This window comes from Monodelphis domestica, chromosome 4, assembly GCF_027887165.1.
Source record: "Monodelphis domestica isolate mMonDom1 chromosome 4, mMonDom1.pri, whole genome shotgun sequence".
Taxonomy (NCBI): Eukaryota; Metazoa; Chordata; class Mammalia; order Didelphimorphia; family Didelphidae; genus Monodelphis; species Monodelphis domestica.
Window position 1 is genome coordinate 203,150,129 of NC_077230.1, and position 15,151 is coordinate 203,165,279.

The window sequence follows — 15,151 nt, forward strand, 5'->3', positions numbered from 1 at the left end:
AATACATCCTGATAAAAGGGAATATAGATAATGAGGAAATATCACTAATCAACATGTATGCACCAAATAATATAGCACCCAAATTTCTAATGGAGAAACTAGTAGAATTGAAGGAGGAGATAGTAAAACTGTACTAGTGGGAGACCTGAACCTACCACTATCAAATCAAAAAAATTAATAAGAAAGAGGTAAAAGATGTGAATGAAATCTTAGAAAAATTAGAGTTATTAGATATATGGATAAAAATAAATTGGGACAAAAAGGAATGCACCTTCTTTTCAGTAGCACAAGACACATTCATAATGATTGACCATATACAAGGTAAAAAAACATGACATACAACTGCAGAAAAGCAGAAATAATAAATGCAACCTTTTCAGATCATAAGGGAATAAAAATAATGATCAGTAAGGGTACATGGAGAGCCAAATAAAAAATTAATTGGAAATTAAATAATATGATTCTCCAAAATCGACTAGAGAACAAATCATAGAAATAATTAGTAATTTCATTGAAGAAAATGACAATGATGAGACATCCTTTCAAACCTTATGGGATGCAGCCAAAGTAGTACTTGGGGGAAAATTTATATCCTTGAATTCATATATTAATAAATTAGTGAGGGAAGAGGTCAATGAATTGGACATGCAAATCAAAAAACTTGAAAGTGAACAAATTAAAAACCCCCAGAAGAAAACCAAATTAGAGATCCTAAAAATTAAGGGAGAAATTAATAAAATTGAAAGTAATAGAACTATCAAACTAATAAATAAGACTAGAAGCTGGTATTCTGAAAAACAAACAAAATAGACAAAATATTGGTCAATCTAATAAAAAAGAGGAAAGAAGAAAATCAAATTAACAGTATCAGGGATGGAAAGGGAGACCTCACCTCCAATGAAGAGGAAATTAAGACAATCATTGAAAACTATTTTCCCAACTATATGGCAATAAATATGCCACTGTAGGTGATATGGATTAATATTTACAAAAATATAAATTGCCTAGATTAACAGAAGAAGTAGAATTCTTAAATAATCCCATATCAGAAAACGAAATTGAACAGGCCGTCAAAGAACTTCCCTAGAAAAAACCCCCAGGGCCTGATGGATTCACAAGTGAATTTTATCAAACATTCAAAGAACAGCTAGTTCCAATATTATAAAAACTATTTTACATAATAAGTAAAGAGGGAGTTCTACCAAATTCATTTTATGACACTAATATGGTACTGATCCCAAAGCCAAGCAGGCCAAAAACGGAGAAAGAAAACTACAGACCAATCTCCTTAATGAACATAGATGCAGAAATCTTGAACAGGATACTAGCAAAAAGATTCCAGCAAGTCATCATGAGGGTATTCACTATGATCAGGTGGGACTATACCAGGAATGCAAGGATGGTTCAATATCAGGAAAACCATCCACATAATTGGCCATATCAACAAGCAAACCAACAAAAATCACATGATTATCTCAATAGATGCAGAAAAAGCATTTGACAAAATACAACACCCATTCCAATTGAAAACACTAGAAAGTATAGGAATAGAAGGGTCTTCCTAAAAATAATAAACAGTATCTATCTAAAACCATCAGCCAACATCCTCTACAATGGGGACAAACTAGATTCATTCCCAATAAGATCAGGAGTGAAACAAGGATGCCCATTATCACTTTTATTATTCAACATTATACTAGTAACACAAGTAGTAGCAATTAGAGAAGAAAAAGAAATTGAGGGTATTCAAATTGGCAGTGAGGAGACCAAGCTATCACTCTTTGCGGATGACATGATGGTCTACTTAAAGAATCCTAGAGAATCAACTAAAAAGCTAGTGGAAATAACCAACAACTTTAGCAAAGTTGCAGGATACAAAACAAACCTACATAAGCCATCAGCATTTCTATATATCTCTAATACATCTCAGCAGCAGGAATTAGAAAGAGAAATCCCATTCAAAATTACCTTAGACAAAATAAAATACTTAGGAATCTATCTGCCGAGACAAACACAGGAACTATATGAACACAACTACAGAACACTTTCCACACAACTAAAACTAGATTTGAGCAATTGGAAAAACATTAACTGCTCATGAGTAGGACAAGCTAATATAATACAAATGACCATTCTACCCAAAATTATCTATCTATTTAGTGCCATACCCATTGAACTTCTAAAAAACTTTTTTACTGAATTAGAAAAAACCATAACAAAGTTCATTTGGAAGAACAAAAGATCAAGGAAATCCAGGGAAATAATGAAAAAAAAGTGCAAAGGAAGGAGGACTTGCAGTCCCAGATCTTAAACTATATTATAAAGCAGTGGACATCAATACAATTTGGTACTGGCTAAGAAACAGAAAGGAAGATCAGTGGAATAGACTTGGGTTAAGTGACCTCAGCAAGACATTCTATAGTAAGCCCAAAGATCCCAGCTTCTGGGACCAAAATTCACTATTTAATAAAAACTGCTGGGAAAATTGGAAGACACTATGGGAGAGATTAAGTTTAGATCAACATCTCACACCCTACACCAAGATAAACTCAGAATGGGTGAATGACTTGAACATAAAGAAGGAAACTTTAAGTAAATTAGATGAACACAGAAGTCATATGTCATGTCATATCTTCGGGAAAGGAAAGATTTAAAAACCAAACAAGAGCTAGAAAAAAATCACAAAATGTAAAATAAACTATAAATCAATGCCATCAAATTAGAAGGGAAGCTACAAATTGGGAAACAATCTTTATAACAAAACCTCTGACAAAAGTCTAATTATTCAAATTTATAAGGAGCTAAATCAATTGTTCAAAAAATCAAGCCATTCTCCAATTGATAAATGGGCAAGGGAAATGAATAGCCAATTTTCAGAAAAAGAAATAAAAACTATTAATAAGCATATGAAAAAGTTTTCTAAATCTCTTATAATCAGAGAGATGCAAATCAAAACAACTCTGAGGTATCTACCTATCAGATTGCCTAACATGACAGCAAAGGAAAGTAATGAATGTTGGAGGTGATGTGGCAAAGTGGGGCTATTAATTCATTGCTGGTGGAACTGTGAATTCATCCAACCATTCTGGAGGGCAATCTGGAACTATGCCCAAAGGGTGATAAAAGAAAGTCTGCCCTTTGATCCAGCCATAGAACTGCTGGGTTTGTGCCCCAAAGAGATAATAAGGAAAAAGAACTGTACAAGAATATTCATAGCTGCACTCTTTGTGGTGGCAAAAAATTGGAAAATGTGGGGATGCCCTTCAGTTGGGAAATGGCTGAACAAATTGTGGTATATGTTGGTGATGGAATACTATTGTGTTCAAAGGAATAATAAAGTGTAGGAATTCCATGTGAACTGGAATGACCTCCAGAAATTTATGCTGAGCAAAAGGAGTAGAACCAGGAGAATATTGTACATAGAGATTGATAAACTGTAGTACAATGAAATGTAATGGACTTCTCCATTAGTGGCAATGCAGTGATCCTGTACAACTTGGAGGCATCTACGTGAAAGAACACTATCCACATTCAGAGGAAGAACTGTAGGAGTAGAACCACAGAAGAAAAACAACTGCTTGATTACATGGGTTGAAAGGATATGATTGGGGATATAGACTCTAAATGAACATCCTAATGTAAACATCAACAACATGGAAGTAGGTTCTGATCAAGGTCACACATAATACTCAGTGGAATTGTGTGTCAGCTATGAGAAAGGTGGGGGGAAGGAAGGGAGGGAAGGAATTTGCTTCTTATAACCAAGGAATAATGTTCTAAATTGACTAAATTAATTAATCAATGAATTAATTTAAAAATATTAATTTCTGAGAACTTAAAAAAAAAGTTAACCCATAATAGTCTTTTGGATTTGGTTGAGTCTAATCTTTTGGTGATGTTTTGGGGAAATAGAAGAGGACAACAGTCATGTCAATTTCATTAGTAGGGGATATTGATGAGATAAGTCATACAGAGGGGGCTGAGTGGGCAATTCCATCCTGCCAAAGAGTCACTCTGTGACCTCTTGGCGCTTACATGTGACCTTGTCAAGAAATCATAGCCTGTCAGCTCCCACATCTAGTAAAGCTACAATTCATCTGTTCTGTCTAATAGCATTAGAATACTGGTGATTACTTATGTTTGTACCCCATTCTTCATTCAACTTGATAACTAATAGAACTGCTTCCCAACATTAAAGAAAACATTTGTTTTCTCTTGACTTGGAATTTTATAGGTGTAAGGAAATCATCGTATATAAAAATTCTCTTCATCAGTTCAGATTGACCAAGGTGTTTTTTGTTTGTTTGTTTGTTTTTTGTAATTTCTAGTCTTAAAGTTAACTAGAGGTATAAAGAGGCTTATCCAAAGTCACACAGCCAGTATGTGTCAGTAGCAGGACTTGTATTATTATTTTTCTGACTAAAAGGTAGGCCTTCTATTCACTAAGCTATTAAATCTCTTGCTTTCATATTCCATTCTAACTGAGGGGACAGATTATCCATGGTTTTTTCATTGTCTATAGTTCTGTTTTAGTGTGCAGATTAAGATTCATTTTGTACTACAGTTTTCCAAACTAAAATGAAATAAACAAATGGTCTATGTGTAATGTATAATCTTTATTCCTTACTTAAAAAAACAAACAAACAACAACCTGTAGTTTCATTGATGTAGGCAACTCCCAGTGAATACTTTCCCAGATTTGTGCCTTCTCTGCACAAATAGCCTTGGAGAGTTGCCTGGGGAAACATAGTGTTTAAATTACTTATTCAAATTCATATAGCCAAAAAGAGGTGGGGGGTTTGAACCCAAGTCCTTCCAAGTTCAAGATCAGCTGCTCTATCTCTGTTTTCATATTGCCTTTTACATTTATCACTCAGTATATTCTGCTTCAAAAATTTGAAACCCATAAAATTGTTTCCATTAAATGAAATTACTTTTTTCTCTCGATGTCTTTTGTATGTAAATAATAATACAATATTTCTTACATGCAGTTCTGAAAGAAATATTTCTGAAAATAACAAAACAAATTCTCAGCCAACAAATTATTCTCAGAATGATTTAAAGGAATGTGTTCATCATAGGAAAAAATTTAGTCTTCAAGTCAATTCAAACTATGACTCACTTGGGCAAAAAGCATTTAAGACATTTTTGGAAATGAACTCTAACTTTTCTGAAGTAATATTTATTTGGACTAATTTATATATTCTTCAACAGGATATAAAAAGGTACTTATTTTTAATCTTCCTACATTCAGCAAGCATTGATTTATCAAATTCTTATTTGTTCAACATGACCCTAAACAATTTGGGTTTTTTTGTGGTTTTCTTGCTTAATTTTTTACATTGTAATATATGGGCAAATGAAATTTAGATGATTTTAAGAGCCAATTTTTATAGATATTGTTTGTTTATTTTCCTTATTTTGGCTTCAGGCCTGTGCTCCATTGTATCATTGGAGAACTGAACTGAAACAAGAGAGAGAACCTGTTGGAACATGCTTTCTACAGGATGGAACAAAGACTGTTGAGTATGCTCCCTGCCGGTCAAGTATGTAAAGAAACAAAATATGCTTTCTAGCAACTTTTTAGAAAGAGATATAAAGTTTATTTTGCAAGATTTTATGTATTCGTTCACAATGAATTTGATTGTGGCTAATTGTGTTTTCATGTGAGATTAAAATATCTGGATATAAACATAATCCTATCACTCTCTAGGTACAGTGAACTAATCTGCCTGGCTTTTCCAGAAACATTTGAGTTCTCACCCTCCCAAACAATGGTATCCATACTTAAGTTATCCTAGAATTACATCTCTAATCATCTTTATTCAGAAAGTCTCAGCTATAGTGAGTCCAGTACAGGAAATGCATCTTGATTAGTTCTTCTAATACCACCACCACCACATTTCCAAGAGCTAGAATGGAATAGTGATTAAGAGATCCAGCCTCAGACTTTGGGTACATGAGTCTGCCTCTGAAGCTATCTTGTGTTATGATGCTGGTCAAATCACTTTTAGTGCCCCTAGGCATCTTTCTAAGGTTATAAGTTACAAATGAGTTGCTATTCTGTATCTGTGGAGGGTGCTTTCCTTACAAGAGCTTTTGTGAGGTAGTTCAATTAGTCTGACTCATGTTTTACTGGGAGGGAAACGCAGAGGAAACAATTTGCTGACCATCACATGTAGTCATTTTTGGAGCTGGGACTTGACACTAGATCTTCTAGGATCAAATGTACTATTTTTCATATTATAAAGCCCTCTTGATATAGTGATCCAAATCAATATTTAAAGTCCAACATTTCTTTAATAGCAAAATAACAGCTATTGGATGAAATATTTCTTCAACATAAATCTTCTGAAGCTAACCAGAAAGAAGTATAACATATATTCACTTTCTATATGCCAGAACTTTCTAAAAACCTTTTGTTAGGGTAGCTAAGTGGTACATTAGATAAAGCATTGGTTTTGACATTAGAAAGACCTTAGCTCAAATCTGGACTCAGGCACTTATTAACTCTGTGGCCCTGATCAACCTCTATTTGATTTAACCTCTATTTGCCTCAGTTTTCTCAACTGTAAAATAGTAATAATAATAGCACCTACCTATAGAGTCATTGTAATGATCAAATGAGGTAATAATTGTAAAGAACTTAGAATAGTGCCTAGAACATAGCTAGGAAGTGTCTGAGGTCATATTTGAACTCAGGACCTCCCATCTTTAGCTTAGCTCTTCATCCACTGAGTCATCTAGCTGCCCCTGTGCAGCTATTCTCGAGGTAGAATCTGGTGTATTCCTTCTTTGTTTATCACATGTTCTAAACATGTGGTAAACATGTTATTTCCCTAATTGAGTTTTCTCCCTTTGGTTAGGAAATCAGATAGTATATTCCAGGGTGAGTCATTAAGAATTAGAATGGATAAATTGTGTTTCAAGATCAATTTTTAAAAATTTTAGCTTTCAGACTTCTATTGTATTCCTCCTTTTTTAAATTAAAAAAAATTTTTTTTTAATTTTAGCTTTCAGACTTCTATTGTATTCCTCCTTCTGATTCATTTTTAGATCTTTTTAGACTAGATTATGCTTCCTAGTTATAATATAATACTTGTTATAGGGTATACAGTTGCTTTATTTGTAAAAGTCAAATTTTGGGAAGGCAGCATAGAGAGCTGTCCTTAAAACCAGGAAGACCTGGGTATTCAGGTCCTATCTCTGATACATACTGGCTGTGTGATCCTGGGTGAATTGCTTCATTTAAGTGAACTAGGCCAGTTTCCAGGCATGTAAGTTGCAGAGGAGGTGCAGGCACACAATGGTAAAGGGAATTTCCTTAACCAGAAATTCCCCATACCAATGAAGTCACATGTCTGGCCCTTCTCCCAGGTCAAGTTTTAGATGGAATCTTTGACCTTTCATTTTTATGTTTGAATTCTTCTGGGATTGATAGTTTTAAGGTACAACAAACCTTATTTATCCAGAGGTCCATTTACCACCAATTTTAGGTATTCAAAGTACTGTGGTAAATCTGAAAGCATAGAAAAAGGCTGAGAGATATGAAAATTATATATACAACTCATTTTTAACATTTTATTTTATTTTTAATTTAAACCCTTACCTTACCTATTAGAATTGATACTGTGTATTGGTTCCAAGGCAGAAGAATGGTAAGGGCTAGGCAATGGGGGTTAAGTGACTTGCCCAGGGTCACACAGCTAGGAAGTATCCGAGGCCAGATTTGAACCCAGGACCTCCCATCTCTATGCCTGGCTCTTAATCCAGTGAGCCACCCCGGTGCCCCCACAATCCATTTTTTAATGGCCATGCACTTTGTTCTGGAAGCATCCCATAGACTCTAACACAAAAATTATTTACTAATATTAACACAATTGCTATAATCTTTGTTATCTTGTTTTGTGCCAGTACCAGATTAGAAGCAGACAATTGGAAGAACATAGGTCTTACAGGACAGGCATATTTACCATATTGAGAAGGGGAAGATGATTTTGAGAGAAACAAAAAAATTATGAAAAGGAAATACTTACATTTTAAAATGGACAGTAGCTGGGGTCATTCAGTGTAGGGTCAAAAAATATTTGAACACTTCAGTAGCTCCTAAAAGCATCATCATTATCCTATATGTCATTTATAAGTACTTTATACTCTGAAAAATATTTTACCTACATTATTTCATTTGATCCTCAAAACAACCCAGTAAAATCAATGCTATTATTATCATTCCAATATTACATGAGTAAACCGAGACTCAGTTTTATATAAGTAAACTGAGTGACTTGGCCATGGCAACATAACTAGTAAGTATCAGATTCACAATGTGATTTTAGGTTTAAATTTCATGTTTCTGCCTCCTTAGAGTCCACTATTCTACCCATTTTGCTACTTTTTACAGTATAATGACTAATGTTTGCAGTATTGATGAATATTAAAAAAATTATGTTTGCTGTTATCTGCTTAGGAAGCCAGGAGGGATGGCTAATACATTTTAGGAAGATTTCCAAACAAAAGTTAAAATAGGGGCAGCTGGGTAGTTCAATGGATTGAGAGCCAGTCCTAGAGACGGGAGGTCCTAGGTTCAAATTTGTCCTCAGACACTTCCCAGCTGTGTGACCCTGGGCAAGTCACTTGACCCCCATTGCCTAGCCCTTACCACTCTTCTGCCTTGGAGCCAATACACAGTATTGACTCCAAGATGGAAGGTAAGGGTTTAAAAAAAGATCAATTAGGAATCTCTGAAAGTATTTTTGTTATTTTTAGGATATATTCTGAATAAGTCACCATTCAATTAAATTATATTGTCAAGTGTTCAAGCTTCAAGCTTCTCAAAAAATGAGATCTTGGTTTCTCATTTATAAAAACAGTATATAAAAGCAAAAGTATTACATATTTGTTTTATTAATATATTATAATTAAGGAAGAAAAATAAATGGGAAAGGAAGGGAATAAGCATTTATATAGTATTAGCATAAATGACTTTTATCAATATTATTTCACTTATAAAGATTCTCTATAACTAGAGTATATTGTTCTCACTATCATGGTGTAAGAATGAAAAGACACCAAGAAAGTTAGTTTTTTTAAATTTGATGGACATTTGTGTAAGACACTACATGGTACTGGGGAAGATATAAAGATATAAACACCCTTACCTTCCTGGGCCTCAGGTTCTTCATCAGAATAAATAATCTCTGAGCTCCCAGCTCTAGATTTATGACCTTATGAATGTGTTTAATTATAAAGATGGCCCCTTGTTAGCCCCTCAGAACATATTTTATTTGAGTCTTACCTATTTAGAGGATATTCATTTGCATACTAGATGACCATCTCCTTATTTTTCTGGATTGGTAATAAAGCTTTAGAAGTATACCTTGGAGCTTTTCATTAGAAGCCGGAAGATATAAATCGAAATTTTAAGTATCTTTTTTCTGACATTTATGATAGTTAAATGGTGATATAGTTTAGTCAAGTGGGGAAGCAGAGTGAATATGTAGAGTCTTAGAAACTTAACTTCTTTTCAGTCCTCTTTTTAATTCATTTTTACAAGTGCCTTAATTTTTTATTTTTCCTATAGATAACATGGCTCTAAAAAACTTTATGCCTACTGTCTTTACTGGAATACAATGATAAATCATTAGCTTTCTGTATAACTATACTAGAGTTGTTTTTCTTATGACTTATAAAACTTTCTTTTTCTTTAGAAAATATTGATGCTGATGGACAGGGATTTTGTCAAGGAGGATTTAGCATTGATTTTACAAAAGTAAGTTGTTGATCTTTATTCAATATTACATGGAGCTAAAATCTAGTTTATTACTGTATTATCCATGGCATGGGAAGGCTAGATAAAGTACATAGATTTAGGTTAAAATCTGGCCTCAGATATTGCCTAGATGTGTGATCCTAGGCAAGTCCAGTTGTCTAGCCCTTTGTACTAAGACAAAAAGTAAGAGTTTAAAAAAAAAAAACTAAATCAAATTTCAAATTAGGTAAATTACAAATTATTTTTAAAAGTTTAAGTCAAATTTAATTTTGGTGGGGACTTTTTTTGGCAACACTGTTAATGTGTCAATAAATCATGATTAGAAAGCAGTTAGTGATTCCTGTCTGTAGTTTAGGAGAGAGACTAATGCACAATATATAGATGTGGGAATCATCTGCATTAAGATGCTATTGATAAGATCAATAAGTCAGGCGAAGAGAACTCCAGCAGACCTTTGGGATGCTATTCTTACTAAGACTTCATTTTCTGCCCTTCCCAAACTTGACCCTATAGTTAATCAATTCAATTCCACATTGTCTTCTACTCTCAAATCCCTTGCACCCAGGTTTTATCACATTAATCCCTTTCCTAATTCCAGCTTTCCATTACTCCTATCATGCATCATTTCTACTTCATATTGCTACTGACCAGCAAATTGGTACAAAACAAATTGATGTTTTCTAATCTTGTTTCTGTTACCTAATCTTCACTAGGCTGTCTTTGCCTTGCCTCCTCCCTAATTTTCTCTATCCTGCTCTCCACAGAAGGTATACCAAACCTTCTCTTCTGTCCTGAAACCTACTATCTTCCCTTCACTTTCTTAGTGGAAGATCTCTTCTCTTAACTGAGAAAGCTTAAACTGAGAAAACTGAGACCATTCACTGTGAGCTGCCTCTTCTCTTGTTATCAAAACCCCCAAATATATCTCTTCTCTTTCTCCAGCCTCTGAGTGAAGTGACTCTTTTCCTTGCCAAGGTCAACCTATGTACTCTTGATCCCACTCCTTCCTGTCTTCTCTAGCAGACTGCCCCTATAATCATTTACTTTCTCTCTCTAATCTTAAATTGTCTTTATCTATTGCCTCTTCCCTACTGCTTTCCAACATGCCTAAGTTTTTTAAAAATTTATTTATTTATTTAGACTATTTTTCATTAGTTACATGATTCATGTTCTTTCCCTCCCCTCTTCCCTCCCCACTTCCGGAGCTGTAAAGCAATTCATTGTATCATTGTTCAAAAAAGTATCATTGTTCAAACCCTATTTCCATATTATTCATATTTGCAATAGGGTGATCTTTTAATGCCAAAACCCCAATCATATCCCCATCAAACCACATGATTGATCATATGTTTTTCTTCTGCATTTCTATTCCCACAGTTCTTTCTCTAGATGAGGATAGCATTCTTTGTCATAAGTTTCTCTGGATTGTCCTGGATCATTGTATTGCTATTATTAGAAAAGTCTTTTACATTTGATTGTGCCACAATGTTTCAGTTTCTGTGTATAATATTCTCCTGGTCCAGCTCCTTTTGCTCTGCATCAGTTCCTGGAAGTCTTTCCAATTCACATAGAAATTCTCTAGTTCATTATTCCTTTCAGCACTATAGTATTCCATCACCATCAGATACCACAATTTCTTCAGCCATTCCCCAATTGATGGACGACACCCCCCCCCCCCATTTTCCAATTTTTTGCCACCACAAAGAGTGAGGCTATTAATATTTTTGTACAAGTTTTTTTCCCTATTGTCTATTTGGGGTACAAATCCAACAGTGGTATGGCTGGATCAAAGGGTAGGTATTCTTTTAAAGCCCTTTGGGCATAGTTCCAAATTGCCCTCCATAATGGTTGTTCACAACATAATGGTTGTTCACAACAATTCACAACTCCCTCCAACATTTTGCCACAACCCCTCCAATATTTATCATTTTCCTTTGCTGCCATATTGGTCAAAACTATCTGTTCAACATGATACTTACCCAACTGCTCATGCTCTTTCTTATTAACTTCTTTGTATTTTAATTAACTTGGATTTATTTTGTAGATACTAATTTAGCACATATATTTTTCCTATTGGAATGTAAGTTCTTTGAGAGCAGGGATGTTTCTTTATTTAACTTTGCTCCCTTAGCACCTAATATAGTGCCAGACACATAGTTGACTTGTTGATTTGATCTATTTATTTAAAATCTTTTTTTCTTTCATTTTTTTTCACTTGTGAAATATGTTAGGGTGGGGATTTCTTGTCTGTTGGACTAGATTGTCATAAAGTTCCTTTTCAGTTCTCAAATACTGTCATTTTTTTTTGATAACTTTTTTTTTCATATAGTAGATAGAGAACCTGACTTTGATTCAGTCAGATCTACACTGAAATCTTTTCTCTGATATATACTGGTTATGTGACCCTGTGCACACCATTTAATTTCACTGTCTGGGGAAATTTTCTAATACTATAAATTAAAGAATAATTATTGATTTATACTGGTAAAGGGAGTTCCTCACCAAGACTTCTCCATAGATGTGGATCCCCCTAACCCCCCCCAAAAGCAAAGAGACTTCTTAAATGTTTTTATTTACATATTTTCTCCTCTCTTATTTATCATGTTTTAAACTTTATTTAAAAAATAACTTTTAGTGTAGTAATTCTTGCCCTAAATAACTCAGTAACATTGATTAAAAGCAGAACAAGTGGGATATAAACTTTTCTTTTAACTATGTGAAAAAAGGGGACTGAGAAAAGCCGAATTAACAAAAACCACAGATACCACAATCGTATGATTTTTAAAAAATGTAACAAGGTATTACTGTTATTCTTATCTTTTTACTTGCATTTCATTTAGTAAGGGAAATGATCATATACTGGTTATCTAAATTAAATTATCTTCTATTTGCTTGATATACTAATACAATATTTGTGATTCAAACACTAAGGTGTCTACACAAAATGAATCATCTAACATTAGTAAAATCATTAGAAATATTCTTATTAAAAAACATTAACTCTACTCCTCAATTAATTTTTTAAAAAATATTACACATTTTTAATTGAAGAACATTTTATTTAGAATTATTAATGTGTCATGAGGTCATACTAATCTAATAGTAGGAGCTATTGGAAAGAAAGGCACTTGGACTTTGGAAGTGAATTTATCTCCAACCAGAAATTGTTAAAATACTTTTTTAAAATCTTAGTTTGAAACAATAAATATTTTGCATCTGATACACTCATCTAATTTTCTGTAATTAGTAATATCCATAGTAATGAGGCAAGTTAACAATAGTTTTTCTAGAGTAAGCTTTGAAAAATGTCTTTTAGCCCCCTCTAATTCTATCAGATGGTTTCTGAAGGTACTAAAATTTTTTCCTCCGGTGGAGTATGAAGTTTCTTGATGAGGATGAGAAATTTGCCTTTGTAGTCACAAACTTTGATAATCAAATTGGAACAACAGAAAACATCCGAGACAGATTAGCAGATTCAGGGAAGGTAAAAGGATGCTTATTTATATTGGCTTACACTAGTAGTATATCAGGAATGTAGTGAAAAAAAGTAACAGGTATATAACATTAAGTCAAGAGAATATATTTTCCTTTTCTTTTTTGTTTTTAAAATATGTATTAGTAGCAATTACCCAACATGAGAATAGAAAGAATTTTAATTTAAAAATTAATTTACTTTGTCCCAATATTTATTAATTATTTTCATTTAAAACTTGTATCATCTTTAAAAGAATATTTTTTCTTCATCCTTTTTTTCCAGGCTGACAGAGTACTTCTGGGAGGTCCTGGTAGTTTTTATTGGCAAGGTAAGTTAATCAAATGATTCAAAACCTAATATTGACTTTTGTCAACTTATTTTGTCTCAAAAAATATTTCCAAATTAACTTTGAAAAGAATTGAGAAATACTGCTTTTGTGACTTAATACTATTCTTTTACTCTTTTTATTTTTTTATTTTTTATTTTTTGAAAGATGGAAGAAGGAATATATAATTGAGTTTATAATATGTATTGTTGATATAGAGACTATATATGTTGAAATAACTAAATCAATAAATATATTACTATAGAGTTGCTCAAAGACTAAAAATTAGCTTCTTAAAAGCCATTTAAATTTGGCAAAATATACATTTCTATGTGCTTAGATGTATATTCAATTTATGATTTTGATTATGAGTTATTTGCTCTTTTAAGTTGTCCTTTGTGGCTTCTTAAAATTATTATTGATACATTTTATTTTTGCATCACTTTTATATCTCAACAGTTCCCTCCTTTTCCTTTTTGCCTACCTAATAAACTATTTCCCATAGCAAAGAATAGGGGGAGAAAAGTGGGGGGAGGTGGGAACAATTGAACAAAATTAACCAAACATCAAATGAATCTGGTAGTATATACAGTGTTCTACATCCATTGTCTATCCACCTCTGCAAAGAAGAGAGAAGGGAAGGAGACACTTAAAAAAAAGTTTCTTTAATTACATTGTATTCATTTTCTGTTTTTGTTATTGCTGTTCTTTTAATTTATATTATTTTATACTCTTTATTTGGCTGGTACTGTTTACTTTACTCTGTATCAGTTTACATGAATTATCCAATGCCTCTTTGAAATTTTTCTCTTCATTGTTTCTTACAGAGTTGCCCTATTCCATTATATTAATTACCACAATCTTTATAGCCATTCCTTAATCAAGTGGGCCTGTGGTTCTATCTCTTTTAAAAATACTATTTAAACAATCTACAGCTTTTTACCATTAGCTGTGAAACAAAATAGAAATGAATCTATCTAAAACAAATGGGCAAAAATAAAATTAAATAGGTAACATTTTTTCTCATGTTATTTCCCATGGAGAATTTAATATATAACTTCTTTTTGCTTGTGTTGTTGTATACTTACAAAAGTCAGGATTCTGAACAATTTATGGGGACACAAATATCCTGGTTTTGTTCATATCTGGTGTCAACAACTGACATCACTGAACATTTTCTAGATCTTGGATTTTGGTCATACTAATAAAAGTCATATTTTTTAGTTATCAGTGACTTTCTTTGCATAATTATGTACCAGGCAAAGAGCAAACATTTCTTTTAAAGAAGCTTTGAATTGTTGGCAGGATTCTGGTTTTGTGTAACTCTTTATGCCTTCATATAGCTATAAAGTTTTATTTCTTTATTCTTTATATAGATTGCTTTTGTTAAGACAGCTTGCAATTGTGGAGAAAGTTTTGGATTAGACTGTTCAAGTTAAGCAGAAATGATCTTTAGGTAAAAGTTATATTGTTATAGTGTATAGCTAAGAGATTCAGACTCTAGATATCTAGAACAGATTCTCAAATCGTCACCCTTGAAGTTTTCTTGTTTGTGGTGCAATTTGGCCAACGGTATACAGGT

General features: G+C 33.1%; 1 protein-coding gene across 2 annotated transcripts in view; it reads left to right on the plus strand.

The window, feature by feature from the left end:
- ITGAV (integrin subunit alpha V) overlaps positions 1 to 15,151 on the plus strand; it is a 131,262-nt gene that overhangs the window by 57,665 nt on the left and 58,446 nt on the right. For both annotated transcript variants that reach the window (XM_007494484.3, XM_056794105.1), the window contains exons 4-6: positions 5,432 to 5,546; positions 9,708 to 9,769; positions 13,527 to 13,572. In XM_007494484.3, coding sequence (XP_007494546.1) covers positions 5,432 to 5,546; positions 9,708 to 9,769; positions 13,527 to 13,572 — 223 coding nt within the window. The remainder of the gene's footprint in view (positions 1 to 5,431; positions 5,547 to 9,707; positions 9,770 to 13,526; positions 13,573 to 15,151) is intronic.